This window comes from Danio rerio, chromosome 8 (genome assembly GCF_049306965.1).
Source record: "Danio rerio strain Tuebingen ecotype United States chromosome 8, GRCz12tu, whole genome shotgun sequence".
NCBI classification, from domain to species: domain Eukaryota; kingdom Metazoa; phylum Chordata; class Actinopteri; order Cypriniformes; family Danionidae; genus Danio; species Danio rerio.
Window position 1 is genome coordinate 24,649,758 of NC_133183.1, and position 16,903 is coordinate 24,666,660.

The window sequence follows — 16,903 nt, forward strand, 5'->3', positions numbered from 1 at the left end:
GGCTGTGTGTATGGCAATAGAATTCGCATGCGGTCTTCTTAGTAAGCATCTATCGATATGTAACAGCACAGTAAAAATCTCCAGTGACAAATTAACTGGGTTCGGGGTTTTTAAATCAGCAAGATACAATTCTTAACTATATTACTAAACTTTGTAAATAAATTAATTCCAGCATGATAAAACACTGTATTATATTTTAAAATATCAACTGCATGTCTACAGGATTCAAATTAATTTATCACAGATTATTTTACTGCGCATTTCTTGGATGAGCTTGACTAGAGCTTCGCTTGGTATGACACAGAACAAAAATAGATAGCACTTATTGCTCAGACAGTTCTGAGGTAAGGATCAATGCATAAGCTGGTGGTACAGCATGTCTGATTATCACCGGATCAAATTTTCGGTTTCGTTTCACCAACCTGCCTGTGTATTTTAACAGTACACAAAATTACGAATCTCATATCTTAGGTAGAAAAATCCTACCGCAATTTTTGATCAGTAAGTCTTACAAAATGCATAGAAGACCTGTATCAAAATGCCCTTTTTTTTCTTCTTGGTATTTTTATGTTTTGTTTGTTTTTTTTCTTTTTGTCTCCTGAAATGAAGATTCCGCATGATGCTCGATGCTGATTGGTGGAGGGCTCGGAGATGAGGATCGACCAGGCCTTCGTTTTCAATTTTTTTTTTTCTTTTTCTGAAATGTCAAGGGCAATGAAATGGGTCTGAAATATTGACTCAGAAAGCATACAAATGCAAAAAAAAGTATCACAATGGAGGAAAAAGAAAAATCTAAACTTTGGGTCCTGACTTTGAGCTCGAGGGAAGTCTATGTCTAGTATAAAGGAATATCGCATGAGGCACTTGTAATGGCTCTCTTTCACTTTGACTCACTTAGCTGAAGTTTCGCAGAGCGTGTGCAGAATATTTTCCCCAACTTGTGAACCATGTCTTGCAAAGATATAGATGTTAAAGAGGCAGAACAGTATTGTGTTGCACACTTTCTACTATGCTACGTCTTAAATTCTTCTACTTGTATTTGTTACTCTCTTTTTTTTTTTTGGTAAACACTGGCTAAAGAAGCAGAAGGCACCTGGAGAGGTTTGATACGGCTCACTGGCCTTATAATAAAAGTTTAGTTCTGTTATATCCCCCCCCCCCCCCCCCCCCCACCCCCCTTTGAAAAGGAAAACCACCGCACACACAGCAGGGGAGGGTTTTCAGTCCAGTCACAAACAGCAAGCAGCTAATAAAATCTCTTAAATCGAAGGTCCGGTTAAATGCTTAGTCCGGCTCCTGAAGATCTCTTTACTTTCAGAAATGTCACTCTTCAGGGGCACAACTGAGCATCCATGTCTTAAATAAATCTTCCTTTTTTATAATAGATTTTTTTGTTGCATTCTTATGAAAATAAATTGAAAATGTGCAAAATAAAAATGATCTGAGAAAAGACACATGCTATGAAGGATACCATGAATTATAGACACATACTAACTGACCTTGCAGTTATGATCATGCTAGCCATAAACGTTATGGCAGCATTTTCATGTTTTCTCTTCTTGGCCACTGGATGGCGATAAAATCAAGTCTTGATCGGTCTGGGTGGGAGATTTCTGGATGATACCAGATCACAGAACTTTATACTGTAGGCATGGATTAGAGACAGAAGAGGGGCTGATGGGATGGTGGTGGTGGTGTACTTAAAACCACAGATATATAGACAGAGCAAGAGAGGCTGTATGAGTGGGTATGTAAAAGACAGAGAGAAATTTAAAAGGATAGCTTACCTACCAAAAAAATATATATAATAAAATAAACAGTCATTTACAAACACTAATGTCATTTTAATCCTGTATGACCTCATTTCTTACATAAAACAAAACCTATTTAGTAGAAGTTTCAAAAAGGATGCAAAAAGCACCATTTAAGTATAATACAAGTGATCAAGATGATTTGAGAACTATATTATGTTAATATATTTGACGTTAATTAGATATTTAATAGTTTTTTGTGTGAAGAACAGACTAAAATCTTAAATCACTGCAGTCACAATATCAGCAAAAGTTTGCAGGCAAAAAAACAAGGTGCATTGTCTACAGCCACTTTCGGTTTTCTACTTTGCAAATCATTGAAAAACAGTAAAAAATACAGTATAACCCAAAGTGTACTTAGATTTTTATGTGTATGTTAGGTCTGCGCACATTGTAAATGATGCAGATATTTAAAACATAAAACTATAATTAAAAGTTTTTTTGTGCTACATTTGTCCACAAGGTGTCAACACTGAACCAGATACATCCATTTTTTAGTAGACTGCTTTTCCTATGAATTATTTGTTTTGATTCACACAATCAAATAGAGTTAAATAAGTCAAATGAGTTAAAAGCTTACCATTTAGATCAGTGTTTCTCCACCACGTTCCGGGAGGACCACCAGCTCTGCACATTTTCTATGTCTCCTTAACCAAACACACCTGATTCAGATCATTAGCCCATTAGCAGAGACTGAAAGATCTGTAATGGTTTTGACAGACAAAGGAGACATCTAAAACATGCAGGGTTGGTGGTCCTCCAGGAACGTGGTTGAGAAACACTGATTTAGATAACATTAATTTGGGGATTGGTCTGAATATGGCTATTATATGACTCTTGAGAATTGGAATATAATGTAATATACAAGTTATATTAATGTCTTTGACAATCAGGAAAGAAATACAACATTAAACCACTGTAGACGCCCATGTTTATAAGGCAAGGCATCTTTTGGAAAGAAAAAGCAGACACTGAAGGAGAATGACTTTTTTTAGTGTGCACCTGTAAAGTGTCTACAGCAGTGTTTCTCAACTACCTTCCTGGAGGACCTCCAACGCTGCATGTTTTGGATGTCTCCCTTGTTACTCTGCTTAAGGAAACATGGGCTGTTTCTCAATTCCTAGAATGCAGAGAGACTTGCGTTCTTATGAAGACCAGTCTTGCCAGGTCACCTCGGAAGAACGAGAACGACCGTAGAAACACAGAACACATCCTGTGAGAAATAAGATGCTGTGTTCTTTCTTGATGGTCACAAGACCTTCACAAATTTTTAACGGAAATTTTTGCTTAGTGTCTTAGACGAAAATGAAGAGCGGGGGTGGGGTGTCTCCATGCCATTTCATGGTATCGTTTACTTTTTTAATCTTAAAAGTTTTATCTCTGAACATTTAAGAGACTGAAGAAATCTATATAAAATTCTGCACTTCCCACCTTCTTTATTCATCCACAACGAATTCTGGGACTTCTAGAGGGAGTTCGCGTGCTCAAGTCAGCATTGGTGCACTGGTGCATTCTCGATACCAAGAACACATCAGGGAACTTTCTCGCGTCCTGCATTCTTGCAGTCTGAGTTTTGGAACTGAACTTTCATGGTTGATAAACATGTTACATGAAAACACAAGCACACAAGTTCACTGAAAAACACATATTGAGAAACAGCCCGTGACTTTCATCAGCTAATGAGCTGATGATCTGAATTAGGTGTGTTTGGTTAAGGAGACAAGCAAAATGTGCAGAGCTGGTGGTTCTCCGAGGAATGTGGTTGAGAGACACTGGTCTACAATATGCTTACAAATAGATTACACTTTAAAAAGGCTGTGCAAGCATGCTTCCATTCACATAAGAAGTATACTTTGGGCTAAACAGCTTAACTTCACAATTCTTCTCGAAGAAGGAAGGTCATACAGTATTGGAATGACATGAGGAGGTGTGTTTAGGTGAACTATCCCTTTAAGGTGAAATAGCATTAGGACCACAGTCCTTCATTTTTCTGGCTCAGCCTTTTCCCCTCTAAAACCTGAGAGAGTTTGTGAGGGCTAGGGACAAGCCAGGGTCCCGGGGCTTTTGTTGAAGATCCGGAAGCCTCTGAAGGGCTGAAGGGATCCGGGGGCCACTGAGTCCCCAAAAATGCGATGCTGGCTGCAGACACACTGACTTCAGAGAAGCTGTGAGCCGATTCTGCGCCTGACCCATCATCGTCATTGTCCAAAGGCATGAGGAAGGAGAAAGGTGCGCGTTGTGTGACCTCGGTTGTGCTGGATCTGTTCTTATCCCTCTTTTCTCTTCCTCCCTCCTTTTCTCCATTCACTGGGAGGCTGTTCTCCCTCTGTGACCTAACATCTTTTGCTTTTTGTCTTCTCTCCCCCATGCTTTTGCTTTTTTGCCTTCCTCTTTGCCGCTCCCCCTCTCCCTTCCTTTCCCCCTGTTTTCCATCTCCCTTCTCCTCTTCTTCATCTTCTTCTCTCCGTGACCCTTCTTGGCCTCTCAGTGTACCAGGTAAACTCCGTGAACGCATCTGTTGCTCTTTCCTTCTCCTCGTGGACCGGGAGCTACCAACTGTGCTGACGTCCTCTGCCCAGCCATGCTTGCCCTCGTCTGCTCCACTTCCTCTACTCGTTCTACCCTTCCCCCTCCTCTCTCTTCTCTCTCGTCCACTGTCATCCACCCATCTGCTGCTCCTCAGAGGAGTGTGATCTACTGCAGCCACCAGCGGCTCCTCGGAGAAGACGGAGGAGGGGGAAGCGGCTCCGGCTTCATGGTCTAAGATAAAGAAAAATTCAGAGATGGTTGAATGATAAATGCATTCATGTCAATTTACAAAAAAGATAAGTATTAAGACCCCAGTATACTTCAGATGATGTTTTAGTTCTTTTTTTGAGGGCAAAAAGAAGTTCAAAAAGGCTGCAGGACGGTATACTGTTTTGAAATACTCTACACCTTGCTCATTATTCGAGCAAATTCGTTCCCACAGGTTGAAAAGAAATTTAAAGCTACGTCACGGTGATTAGATCCATTTGTAAATTCCAGCATGGAGATTGGATGTCTGTATTGACCGGTACAACGTGACGTCTTGGAGTTTTCATGATTAATACGTGAGAAAGACTTGGTTCGAGACAATCAGCGCACTCTATTGTGAATGAGGTGCAACTTCATTAATATGCATGATAGCTTCGAAGACTCTTTTTACCAGTTACAGTGTTCAGACAGCAGAGAGACGCCATGGTGTGCTGCCAACCATTATTAAAACAAGTTGAAGAAGATGAATTGTTCGGAGACATGGGTCATCACTGTTGCATTTATAAATGTGGCAGGATAGTCTATACACACACGGCTGTTTGACACTATTCTCTGCACCTACCAAGTCTCTACATGTAAATTACCAAGAAATGTAGAGTTTTTTTTCCTCCCAAACGGCGTGTGGTATCAAAATTTCCATTAAAATAACACTCTTCCAGCAGTTCCTCACATCCAATATCTTGTTTGTCACAGGCGACATGCATGAAATGTATCTGAGTGAAAGTGTAAGTGCCAAACTTTGGTTAAAGTCGACAAATTAAGAATGAAACATCCGAAATTACATGAAACTCTGGTGGAAATGTGAATAGCATGGTGACGGGATGACGTTAATTATGTGCTATAACATATAAAACGGGATCATGAAAGAAACATCCAAAAAGCAACTCATGTAAACACGCTAATCCTATTATTGTCTTATTCAGATTAAGGCAAATAATTTGATTACTGGTGTCCATGTAAGACTATAGTCACTGTCTATCTCCCCTGCATCTGTGCTTGGGTTGCCGCTGTGAAAATCAGCTGTAGTGCACGTACTGAAACTCCCCTTTTCATGCAAACCCTTCCCTCTTTCGCCACTCAACACTTTCACCTAAACAAAGCAGGACTCACCCACTCCTGACTTTTTTCAAATAAAAGGTGGGAAAACACCCTGCTGAGATGGAAACAACAGTTTCATAAACATCTGGCAAACAGCATTCTACACAAGAAACGTTTTCTTTTTGTAGCAGACAGACACAGAACGGCACTGCCAGTGTGCACAAACAAGCAGCGCAGTGATGTTGGCTTCTTGCCTGGTGTGTGACCTCCTCTGAGTCTTTAAAATGTCTCTGCAAGCGATCATACTGGTTTGAATACATCTGTCAAATGGCCAAAACAAAGTTCTTTTAAACCGAATTTTGTTTGAAATTATGTCATTTCAGTTACTTCTTTGATTTTATTTGAAGTATACTTGTGCCTTTAGATAATGGTGGAGTAAATGGATGAATGAGAGTTATATGACGCAGCAGTGACTGTAATCTCAGCCGGGTTATATGCGTTTGCTGCTTTTCTAAATTCTTGAGTAATCTATATTATGTCAGTGAAACACAGGAATAAGATTTTGGTCTCATTTAAATAAAAAAACAACATTATTATGGCATGGATCTGTGAAGAACGTGAAGACAATCAACTGGAAGGGTTACCAACCGTGTGTTTTCTGTCCGTCCGATGACATAAAAGCAAGGCTCGCCCTGCTTGGAGTTAGTCATACAAAGAGATAAGCTGGAAAGCTCCACTGGAGGAGAGTTCAAGAGAGGGAGAAAGAGTAAAGTATGAAGCAATGAATTAAAGAAAGTAGTAAATAAGGAGAAAATAGTTCAGAAGTTCAGAAAAGGAGAGAAACTTTAATCCAAATCATGGTCAGCACTAGATCATGGGCATCTGGGGCTGTTAAGGGCAAAATTTTCTTTCACAAAGTATTCATGGAAAGATGTGCACTTTAAAATATATCTATTAATTAACAGTTTTCATATTTTGAAAATTTAGACGTGTTTTCCATTTATTTACTGTTGTGAATTGCATTATGATCTCTGCTCTGTCAACTTTTCATGTTGAATATTCAACTTTACAGTTTAACAATAATAATATAATGTATAAGAAATAAAATATTGAGAAATAAGTCTGTAAAATAACAAAAAAATTACTGAGGGCTGCTTATTACAAGGTTTTTGTAATGTAATATACACCCAACACAGACAAAAAACTAATGAAAATGTTAATAAAAGTCACTTTTTTGAACTTTTAAAGGTTAAAAGTTGTTAGAAGAAAGATTAAGCTCCCATAACGCAATTCAAAAGTGTAAATAAATCAGGAAAAATAAAAACATGAATCGCAAAATATATAAAATTGCTAATTTACGGATATTTTTACAGTGTAGCATATAAGCTCCAAATGTCCGTTTACCCTCCCATGACCCCGACTAGAAGAATCTGATCTGCATGTAAACATGTGAAAGTGCTGTTAGGCTATTTTACAAATTACAAATTTTTAGGACAACTAACACATTAGGTTTACATTCAGAGATTTCAGATATGGAAAAAAACACTTTTGTTTTCTCTTAACGTAGCATTGCAACATCACTTATTTTCTCACCATGTCTTTAATGGTTCATTCAAAAACCCTCTCACTCTGAAACCTGTATTTCAAAGAGCCTACACTGCTCTGAATGGTCAGATTACCCAAAAACGTAAAGCTGATGACCATATCTGAACTTCAGCTTTGGTGGAATGTTCAGTATTTCTACACACAGTGATATGGCCCCAAATCTTCGTCCTTTCAAAAACAGATTGTCATTTTTTAGTGCAGAACATCCCTAAATTAAACTCTTCCGGGCCTCAACTACAACTAGAGTACTTAAGGCCTGGTCAAAATCAGGGGCGCCCCCAAGGGGTGTCCAGGAGTGGCCGTGGCCACCCCATTGTAAACTCTGGCCATTTCTGTGGCCACCCCAATATGATTTTGCTGTTGATATTATTAATTTAAATGTACTTGCATAAATTCACAATATTTCAATAAATAAATAGCAGCCACTAAATTGCTGTGGATTGATTGGTGCCACTGCTGTAGCTGTTTCACTGCCCCTCCCCGATCGTCGTTGACAGCACGCACACACCTTCGATAGACAGCAATGGCAGTTTAATATTTACCTTAAGATACATTAATAAAAGAAGTTGTATTATTATTTTTGGCTCAAAAAGGAATAGGGCTAGATGATACTATTAGAGTATGGTGAGTGTGTATGTAGATAGTAATGCCTTTGGTCATTTGTTTTATTAATTAATTAATTAATCTTCATAAATTTTAGACATGGCATATACCGTATGCTATACAATAAAAGTAGGTGAAAAATAACTGAAAAGTTATTTATATTTATGAAAAGTGTTTTTAAACTAAAAATTGATTTTTATTTTATTGAATTTTAATATATTGATTTTTTAGGAATAAATTGCAATATTTCAAAAGTAACTACTTACATAAATTAAAAGCACATTGTTTCATTTACCAGAAACAAAAATATAACATTACACTGTATACATAAAATTTTTTATGTGTGCCACCCCAAGATTTGATGCAGCTTATTCTGGCCACCCCTAAGAACATTTTCTGGAGTCGCCACTGATCAAAAGAGATCATATTTTGTCATTATGCAAATTTGCTACCAATGTATGTAGGTTTATGTAAGAAACTCAAAAAGGAGGTTATCAGAGGAAGCAGAACTTTAGTTTGCCCTCACCATAATCCGGTACGTATCCGTTGCCTTTCTTCAGTACGAGGTGTATCCGTGCTCCTCCCTTTCGGATCTGCTCAACGGCCTGGCTGTGTGTCATGCCGACTGTGCTGTCTCCATTAATCTCCACCAGCTGATCACTCACCTGCAGCATGAGTCAGCAAAAGCTTCAGTGAATCAGCGTAATGTCAACAACAGCACCTAATCCCAGCATGCCTCAGCATAATCTTCACAACATGACTCAGTACTGCTCCTAGTGTTTTGAGTCAGAGCTTCAAACATCCCTGACAGCGCTGGGTTGTTTACCGGTATATGTGTGCATAAGCACATGTGTGATATTTGTATGTATACTATGCACTAACCTGTATTTTCTGACTGCGTGAGGCCGGGCCGCCCTCCATCAGACCAAGCACATACAGACCCATGTTATACTCACTTCCACCTCGCAAACTAAAACCAAATCCTGTTGGTCCCCTCTCAAGATCAACATTATAAAACTGGGAATCCTGATGAGAGAGAGAGAGAGAGAGAGAGAGAGAATTTTCATAAGCAGCCTTGTGTTGTATAGGATGTGAGATGTAAATTAAATACTTTGAAAAGTTTTACATAACATAACACCTTATGGATATTAAATATTTTGATGTTTTATATGCTATATTGCACTAAAGTATGTGTAGAATGCATAATATAACCCATTTCAAAAGAGAAAAGGAGGAAAATGTTTTTAAAATGATACATTTCAGTCACACTTTCCCTTTATTTTCAACAGAATCTATACTAAAATCTTGAGTCTGGTGATAGGTAGTCTCACCTTTTGCTTGGCCCGATGCCCTTTCCTCAACCGGCTCTCAGCATCAAAGTCAGGGTATTCAGGCAGATTATTGTCTAACAAAAAAATAGACACACTCATGAGTTTAGACACACAATGTAATAGCGCTTATTTAGGGTCTATACACCAGTACCCTCTTGTGGCCAATGTTAAAATTTCTCCTCAATGTCTAACAGAAAATACATTCATTCATTCATTTTCTTTTCGGCTTAGTCCCTTTATTAATCTGGGGTTACCACCGCGGAATGAACCGCCGACTTATTTAGCATATGTTTTACACAGCGGATGTCCTTCCAGCTGCATATTTTGCATATTTATTCTGCATATTTTTGTAAAAATTGTATGTAATAAAACTGTAATAGATTGTTTAATATGAAATGATGTTTTAACTTTTTTAAATAATGTTAATGATAAATTGTTAATGAATTAATTGTAAATATTTTTTCTGTTTAGGTACTTTCCGAAATAAAATTATTACAAAATTGTGAGACACTACCTGACAAAAGTCTTGTCGCTTATTTAAGCTTTTGGAACAACAAATAATACCTTGATTTCTAGTTGGTCATTTGGTATCAGAAGTGGCTTATATGAAAGGTAAAGGCCTCTAGATTACGCTTATTTTACCAAAATAAAATGTGATCATGCCTTGATTTAGCTATTTAATAAAGACAGTAAGGTCTGACCTTGCTTAGACTTAAGTCTTGTCACATAACAGAAATAATGTACAGTATAGAATATAAAGTGATGGTGCAGTGGAAAAATAATTCATATCATGTATGACTCCCATGAGCTTAGAAGTCTGCATCCACACATCTCTGCAAAGACTTATTATTAAAACGTATTAATAAAGTCATCTGGAATGGCAAAGAAAGCGTTCTCACAGGACTCCCAGACTTCATCAAGATTCTTTGGATTCATCTTCAATGCCTCCTCCATCAATATTGTTCATCTCTGGTGACTGGGCTGGCCTATTCTGGAGCACCTTGACCTACTTTGCTTTCAGAGACTTTGATTTGGAGGCTGGTGTATGAGAATGAGTGCTATCCTGCTAAAGAATTTGCCCTCTCTTGTGGTTTGTAATTTAATGTGCAGCACAAATGTCTTGATACCTCGGGCTGTTGATGTTGCCATCCACTCCGCAGATCTCTCGCACACCCTCATATTGAATGTAACCCCAAACCATCTTATTTTCTTCACCAAACTTGACTGATTTCTATGAGAATCTTGGGTCCATGCGGGTTCCAAAAGGTCTTCTGCAGTATTTGTGATGATTGGGATGCAGTTCAACAGATCTCAACAGAAAAAATCTAACTTCTGCCACTTTTCCAAATTATCAATTAAAGGTCAAGTTATTATTTGTTGCTCTTACAACTGGGATCAGCGACAAAACTTTTGTCAGGTAATGTACACAAAAACAAACGCGCATGCAAATAGACTAACCATTTAAATGTACTGTTAAAAGAACCAAAGACTAAACAGATCAAAATAATCCTGAAAAATGTACAACAAGCATTCTAAGCAACACAACTGCTTACACATTGAAAATAATAGAAATTGTTTCTTGACCACCATTTATGCATATAAAAATGATTTTTTAAGGTAACCTGTGACAGTGGAAACTGGATAAATGTTTGCTGAAAATTCAGTTTTCGGTCACAGGAATAAAAGTTTACGAAAAAAGAAAACAGTTATATTAAATTAGATTAGATGTGGTACAGATTCGGTGCATTTAAAATATCAACCCCAAACCTCAAAACAATGGATTATGAACCAACATACTGTACCTCATTAAAAAAGAAGCAAAATCAAAGCAGTCAAGTGAAATAAAAAGCATTATTGATGTTTAGTGTGCTTACTGGTGTGAGAGCGTGGTACGATGGTGAGTCTGAGTGTGTTTCCAGCTCTGCGTAGGATCTGTGCAAGGTCTCTGTGAGGCAGCGTGACCACCGATCTGCCCTCCACAGCCTCTAGCTGATCTCCTGGCTGAATCTGACCACTGCGCGCCGCTGGGCTCCCCCGACGCACCGTCACAAACCTATGAGACACTAGAGACGAGGCTAAACACACAAAACAGACACAGAAAGAAAGAGATTGTCAGTTTGCCATTCATGCAAACAAAACTAGGGGCTAGATTTACTAAAACTGACAAATTAGCATGAGACTGTTGCCCTATTTTCTTTGGGTGTCTAGAAATTTTGTTTTATAAGTTAATATCAATAAGTGAATCAGCACTGAATCAACTGTTGATTACACAGCTGATCTGAAAGGAGCACAGTCATCAATGGATCCCTATTATTTTCATTTCAAATGTAAAATAGAAAACACAAACAGTGAAGCTTCAGAATTGACATTATAATTGTGCAACTCAAAGTCCATGCTGGACACTTCAACTTTTTAGACCTGTTTTGAGTGGAAACATTTCTTTAAAGGTGCCACAGAATGAAAATCTGGAAATATCTTGGTATAGCTGAGTATTAACGCCAACCTGATTTCACCAAGTAGGACATGTTCATAGACTAACATCTATGATCAGAATTAAGCGATATGTTTACCGTTTATGTTAAGTATAGGCTTATGGTTAAGTTTATGAAATTCTACATGATTGTTATCCAACTATTATTCCCCTCTGATTTTGAGAATACTTTAAAGTTAAGGGGGCAGGGAATAGATATAGATTAGATGGTAATCCAGAATCACATCATCATGATTGCAAAATTAAAAAAAAAAAAAGCACATGCTTTAAAAGAGAGTAAAAGATCTCATATCTTCAGAACTCATCTGAACACAAAATGCAGGATATACAGATTATAAATGTATTCAATGCCACTCTGAAAAGGCAAAAGTCTGTTTAGATGTATCTTTTATTAGTTTAATGCGAATATTCAGACAAATTACAGCTGATACTAATAATGAGGAACTGACAAATGTAAACCTGACACTTAAAACTTCACCTGACTATAAATTTAGAATAAAAACACATTTAAACTGTTCTTCACGTAAAGACATGAAGGTTTTTAAAATGCCCATTTACATTAAAGACAATAACTATAATGATAACAATATAATTAAAAAAATCTGTTTAAATGTAAACATATCAGCTTCCACATACAACAACTATAATGATACAGACATAGAAGAATGATTTCGCTGGCATCGCTTTCTATTTTCTCTCATTATTCCATAGTATTTTTTTCCAACAATAAAAATTAAGGTTGCCTGTTATCAACACACCCACACACACACACAAAAAGAAACTCAAAGGGTTGGAACATACTGTACTGTAAAATAGCAAGGTTCCACACAATTCCTTCATTTTGTCCCAACACAAATCGAATAAATGAACCCAATAATTTTTTACAAATTTAAATAAACTTTCGAATTCTGTTGTTTCAGCTAAGGTAATTTTTTAAGTGCAACATGAAAGTAAGAAAATGAGTAAATGAATCATTCTAGGCAAATTGTGTGTTTGAGGATTTATGTTGACATGTTCTCTATCACAAACAAGCTTTTTTCCACGCACTTTTTTACATTACATTTCACAAAATTGAGAGTTTGTTAATTAGAAAGGACAAACTGGCCATAAATCACTAGAATAAACTGTTCGCGTTTTTAGTTACAACGTGGAGCAGTCTTATCATAGAAGTCCAATGCATTAATCACGGTTATTGTACACCGGTGTTTGCTTAATTATTGCTTTCTCCTTCACTGTGTCCCAAGTTTCACTGCTGTTCTCCTTTTGATGGCTCTGCATTCACTCAGTGTAGCCTATTGTATGATGTGTTTTGTTCCACTCCAATCTCGTCTGTCCACATTATTCAGCCTCTTTACTCTCGGCCAAACAAGAGGTTAGTTGCCAAGATTGTAATCTCAAAGTCCTGTGTACAATTACCCTGAGCACTCGCCATCATGTTACACAGAGACAGTTGACTGAAGAAACAAGAGCTAGACATAAAACATCAGACAGCTGAATGAAACACTGCTCTGTTCCAGTTAACAATCTGCTCTATGTTCATCTTTGTTGGAAGATGCTTCAGCTAATGTGTGTGAATAAAAACACACACACAAACACACTATTCAGACTGAGGTACCTGTTTTCAGAAAAAAAGAAAGTAATCCTTATCCCAGCACCCAAGCAAAATGAAATAGGGGAGAAACTAAAGGGACATGTTTAATAACGGGAAAAATATGTAAGTACTGCAAAATGATAGTCGTTGCCTTAAATTATTAAGCCATTTTAACTTGCATAACATTAAATTGACTTTGAAACTGAGGTTGAACATAACTTAAAGAGCCCCTATGTGTTTTTGAAAATGACCTTCCATGCAATAAAAACATCCAGCTGAGGTATAATCCAAAAGTGCACTGTTTAAAACTATTGTTTCTTTAACGAAATATTTGACTCAAAGCAGAATAAATTAATTGAGCTGTTTCGGATCTTTTGCTTGAACATGTCGACGCCAAAACGGTACATCACCGAATATGTAGTTCCAGATCCGATTAAATGTGAAGGCGCTTTCCTTTCAGACTCTAGCGGAGCACTGAGGATCACAGGACTGATCATAGCAAGAAATTGATGATCACTGACAAATGAAGATTCGGCTGCAGGGAATAAAGGGTTAAAGTTCATTTTCACAACAATACCACAGTATATCCAACCTAGTGCTGTGTTTGTTCCTGTCATTTTTCTGATTTTTGATTCAATAACCTATGCTGCAGTGCGGGACTCGTCGGCTGTTTGCTTTTAGAGGATGGAGCAGCAGAGACTATTATGTACAGACTTTTTCATAGCCATGGTGGCCATTCTTCTGTCTCGTGCTGAATGCAGTCGACCAATCACAACAGTCTGGGTCATCGGTCCAATCAGAGCAGATTAGCTTCATGCTAAGGAGGGGTTTGGGAACAAATTTATTGCTGAAGGAATCATATAGACATAGTTTGGGATAATTAGGTAAAAATAAATGCATATTATAAGACAATGAAAGTGTTTTTTGACCTTGCACGCATATCAACTTGTTGTTTGAGACCCCAAAATTAAATTATGACCTTTTATAATGCAAAATTGGAGCTATTTAAATTAAATACTTTACATGTAATATTTTTGGTGTAATAATTGAAATAATTTTTAATAAGTTTAAATAACAAAAACATTTGTTGTTATGAATTAATGATAATATTTCTGTATTAGGCCTTAGTATAGTGCTGAACTGAACTGGCACTGAGCAATATTGGCTGGCAAATCGACTTGTTTGTATTGATCGTGCACTCATGTAGGGAAACAGCCAACAGCGCTGAACACATAAAAACAAAAACAGCCCTGAAACACTTTCTGTTAGCCCTTTAAATGCTCACTGACCTAATCTATGTCAAAGATGGCAGCTTACAGCACCTTTTTAAGAATACAGGCTTCAAGCACTGTGTACAGTGTACACATTTTGCACTTCAAAATATGTGAACTGGGATTTTGCGCGTTTTAACCTCCTGCTTTGCTGAGGGAAATCCGGAACCACACACGTGTACAAAGCTCTGACTGTAATATTAATAGAAAATGAAAGACCAAAGCAAAGGAAACTGGGTTACACTGACACAATGGGCAGCAGATCCGAATAAACAACAAACATGTCATAAAAGAACAAATATACATGATTCGAATTCACACGCCACCACAACTTTCATATTTCAGTGAAAACTGGTCCCCTTTGATAGGATAGTAAAAATAATTAAGACTTTTCTTTAAAAATGCAAAGATAAAAAAAAAATGTGTTAAACTGAAAAGTTTTACAGAACGATCATTTCAAAGAAATAACTTAATGGGGATTAGAGCAAAAAAGGGACAGAAAATATCATTAAAGTACAGTAAAAAAAAGAATAGTAGTCCCTATGGCTCATGTGCTACTTTTATACTAAAACATGCAGCGATTTTAAGAGATAGCAACTTAATTGTTAGTTTTCTCATACAAAGCTTTTAAATACAGTGCATGAAGCATATGCATCACTTTTAAGATTTTTTTTTTTGGTCTTTTTAAAACACTGGATGAACTGTTCAATAAAGAAAAAACCTAATATTTTAGATGTAGGCAACTAAAATACTTCAAAAATGACATCGAACACCATAAAACATAATTTCAAAAAGTATCAATTGTTCATTTGGCTCACATGCTTTGTTGTGTACTAAAACCCATCAATATTAAAGTTATCAAAGCAATTAAGTGAAAAACTAATGTTTATTCTTTTTCTCAAAAGAGGATACAGCATCACATGGCTTTGGATGGAGCTGTAATAAATTAAATACAATTTTATTTGCGCATTTAGGATAATTTTTGCTTCTTTTCATGAATACAGAATAGATCACAAAATTCTCCAAAAAACTTAGTTAGCCTATGTGTTATCTATAAGCTGGCATGCTTTAAAACAATGACAAAAGTCACATTAAGAAGATAAATGCATTCAATACGTACAGTCTCTGTCACAAACATGGGTCTATAAATTGGATGACATCACTCTGCACTTCAGCTTTTCATTCAATTTTTAGTCCAATCAAATGCTCTGTAAAATCTGAAGCATCTCTCCGCCTACTGAAACACTTTTTAAAGCAAAGACGCATTTGGTCTCTAATAAATTGTATAATAATAAATATAATAATAATAAATTCAGCCCTAATGGAATATTTACACCGACATATACATCTTTGCTTCAAAAAAAAAAAAAGCTTGATGCAGCACTCAGGAATGGGTTTTAAAAAGCACAGCGTAGTGCAAGGTCCAGGTGATGTAATACCGACAATGACAAACCCATTAGAAATAGGAAAAAAAATGAATTATGCACTTAGACATACAAAATAAAACTACTGGATAAAGCCACTATGAGTGCCTCGTCTGCCATGATAAAACAGCAAAATAAACAGTTGTTAAATTTCTACTATAAACAGAAGTTTGCGGTTACCCCGCCTCTGAGTTCTCCTGATTGGTCCACTTCTTTTAAACCAGTCATTGATGAGCTGCACTGAGTGTGAAAGTTAAAAAATTTTCAGCTTGACACAGCATCTTAAAAATGTGGCCCTCGCATATGCTATGCTTCGAAAGACATAAGATGGGAGTGAAACAGTCAAACTCGCCCATCAATCGTCTTTACATTGAAAAACAATAGAAAACTAGCGTGTCGGAAATAAAAAAAATTGAATCTGTGTGAGCGCCCCCTAATTTAAAGAGAAGTCGTGCAGATAATGGTCAAAGACAGGGGCAAATTGTAGCATACAGGTAATCCAATATCGCAGTCAAAAAACAAGTGAGTGGTCGGTACAGGCGGCAAAGAATTAATAACGAAAAAACCAGGCAAATATGGAATGACTAGATGAGATTTAATGCTTCGTAATGCTACAATAACAGTGAACAAGACTCAGCTCAGAAGTGTGTGCGTTCTGTGTAAACAGTCCTTGTAATCGGTCCGTGATGAACTTCCATCTGGGTATACGCATTCAGCAGGTAAACTGCAACTGGTGTGAACCGGTAAGATGGGATTTGTAGTTCTTTAGGTGGCCGATTTGTAGTTCTCCAGCAATCAGTATAGACTAGATCGCTGGTGACTGTGACAGTAGCTTTGAGTTTAGCAGCTCTGAACAAGCAATAATAGCTATTTTTTAAAGGGGGAGGAGATACAGTACTAAATATGCTCTGCCCTTTAAAATTTCTCTTTTTCACTTTTCAA

The 16,903-nt window shown here is 37.1% G+C and overlaps 1 protein-coding gene across 3 annotated transcripts in view; it reads right to left on the bottom strand.

The window, feature by feature from the left end:
- Nucleotides 1–1,499: 1,499 nt before the first annotated feature.
- magixa (MAGI family member, X-linked a) overlaps nucleotides 1,500–16,903 on the bottom strand; it is an 81,445-nt gene continuing 66,041 nt past the window's right edge. For 2 of the 3 annotated variants that reach the window (XM_073910323.1, XM_021478425.2), the window contains exons 13-17: nucleotides 11,059–11,259; nucleotides 9,185–9,258; nucleotides 8,736–8,879; nucleotides 8,380–8,518; nucleotides 1,500–4,571 (exon numbers count right to left, since the gene is read on the bottom strand). In XM_073910323.1, the coding sequence (XP_073766424.1) occupies nucleotides 3,778–4,571; nucleotides 8,380–8,518; nucleotides 8,736–8,879; nucleotides 9,185–9,258; nucleotides 11,059–11,259 (1,352 nt within the window). In that variant the 3' untranslated portion in view covers nucleotides 1,500–3,777. Of the gene's footprint in view, nucleotides 4,572–6,293; nucleotides 6,382–8,379; nucleotides 8,519–8,735; nucleotides 8,880–9,184; nucleotides 9,259–11,058; nucleotides 11,260–16,903 lie in introns of all 3 variants that reach the window. The other variant, XM_021478426.3, reaches the window with a different exon arrangement.